This window comes from Galeopterus variegatus, unplaced genomic scaffold (assembly GCF_000696425.1).
Source record: "Galeopterus variegatus unplaced genomic scaffold, G_variegatus-3.0.2 Scaffold121, whole genome shotgun sequence".
Lineage (NCBI taxonomy): Eukaryota > Metazoa > Chordata > Mammalia > Dermoptera > Cynocephalidae > Galeopterus > Galeopterus variegatus.
Window position 1 is genome coordinate 775,340 of NW_007726232.1, and position 1,446 is coordinate 776,785.

The 1,446-nt window shown below is 47.7% G+C and overlaps 1 protein-coding gene across 1 annotated transcript in view; it reads right to left on the bottom strand.

The window, feature by feature from the left end:
* Positions 1–1,446, bottom strand: part of KIAA1549L (KIAA1549-like ortholog) — a 113,799-nt gene that overhangs the window by 59,744 nt on the left and 52,609 nt on the right. Inside the window, exon 13 of the mRNA XM_008588100.1 lies at positions 1,055–1,182. Within this exon, the coding sequence (XP_008586322.1) occupies positions 1,055–1,182 (128 nt within the window). The remainder of the gene's footprint in view (positions 1–1,054; positions 1,183–1,446) is intronic.

The following is a 1,446-nucleotide window of genomic DNA, read 5'->3' on the forward strand; positions in this document are numbered from 1 at the left end:
CGCCGAGGGTTCGGATCCCATGTGGAGACCGGTTCCCGCTCACTGGTTGAGCGCAGTGCGGACGCAACACCGAGGGTTGCGATCCCGTTACCGGTCAGTAAAAAAGAGATTTAAAAAAAGGAAAGAAAAAAAAAAAAGAGAGAGTCCCTGAACTATACTTCATCAATTTCCTTTAAAGGGAAGCACAGTTAACCAGAGCACCATACTGTTTAGCTTTTCACCTGGCATTTCTGTCTGGTTTCACCTACAACCCTTTGAAATCCAAAAGGAATTTTCTTTGATCTGAGATCAGCAGCACCAGGTACTTGGATTCTGGGCTCAGGAAGCCAACATCACTCACAAGGAGATGAGAGTCAGAACAAAGGAGGGGTCAGGAAAACAAGGAGGCTGTACGATGACATCCAACAGATGCCATCTATAGACGATGCCACCGCACAATAAGAGAACTCAGGTGACTTAGAAATACTCCCAAACACCAACCTTTACAGAGAGGGAAAAGATCTGGGTGAGAGAGAAACTAAACAGTTAAGTCTCCTGGAGAATTAAGGAAGAAGCATAGGCTGATTACTTTTGACAGATCTGTTTCTTGACTTTTTTTTTTTCTGGGAGAGGTAGGTTTGCAATATCTGAACTCCCCGGCCTAGAGACTGAACCCCTGAAACTTATCAGGGGAGTCAGGGCAAGAAAATGAGGAAAATCTCCAAGATGAGCAGTATGTTGGAGACCTGCCACCTTCATCCAAGTATCAGAAAAACCTCTAAGCAAACACCAGTTTGTTCTGCAAAGGGTTTTTCTAAGGAACTGCACAATTCCACAAGAACAGAGGGGCAGAGGAGGTGGGACAGAACAATCCTGAGAAAGGGGGCAGGAGAAAACCCGAGAGGTATGTAGCAGACTCCTGCTCTTGTGGGGCAGGACAGAGAGGAGAACTGAGAGTTAGAGCACACAGGGTGTAAGTGTGATGGGGTGTGAGTATGTGCACACGTGTGCACGCGTGTGTGAGTGAGCATGCGTGGGAGGGCTGGGGGTGGCATTTGCTGGGAAGGCTTCTCACCATTTCTCTTCCTTGCCTCCTCCTTTGTCACTTTCTGCTGTGCCATTACATTCTGGGGTGAGCGTCTCCCTGAGCTGGGCTTCCCTGATTCGTTGCTGATGACAGAGCCATTCTCACTGGGCGACCTGCTGGAGGTAACCATAGCAACAGGGGAGATGGTAAGCTTAGCCTAGAGCGGCCTCCTCTCAAGGTTATTTTATTTGCACAGTTTACATCCATAGTCTTTTCTTTGGGTTTTATTGACAAAGAAGAAATGACACAGAAAAAGAAAAAACGAAAACCACCCACGCGACAGCATGGGTTCAGGAGCTGATTGTTCTGAGCGCATCTCCCAATGCTCAGCTCTGTGCAGAAGTTCAGTGAGCACAGACGCCAGTGCCCATCTCTGTTTC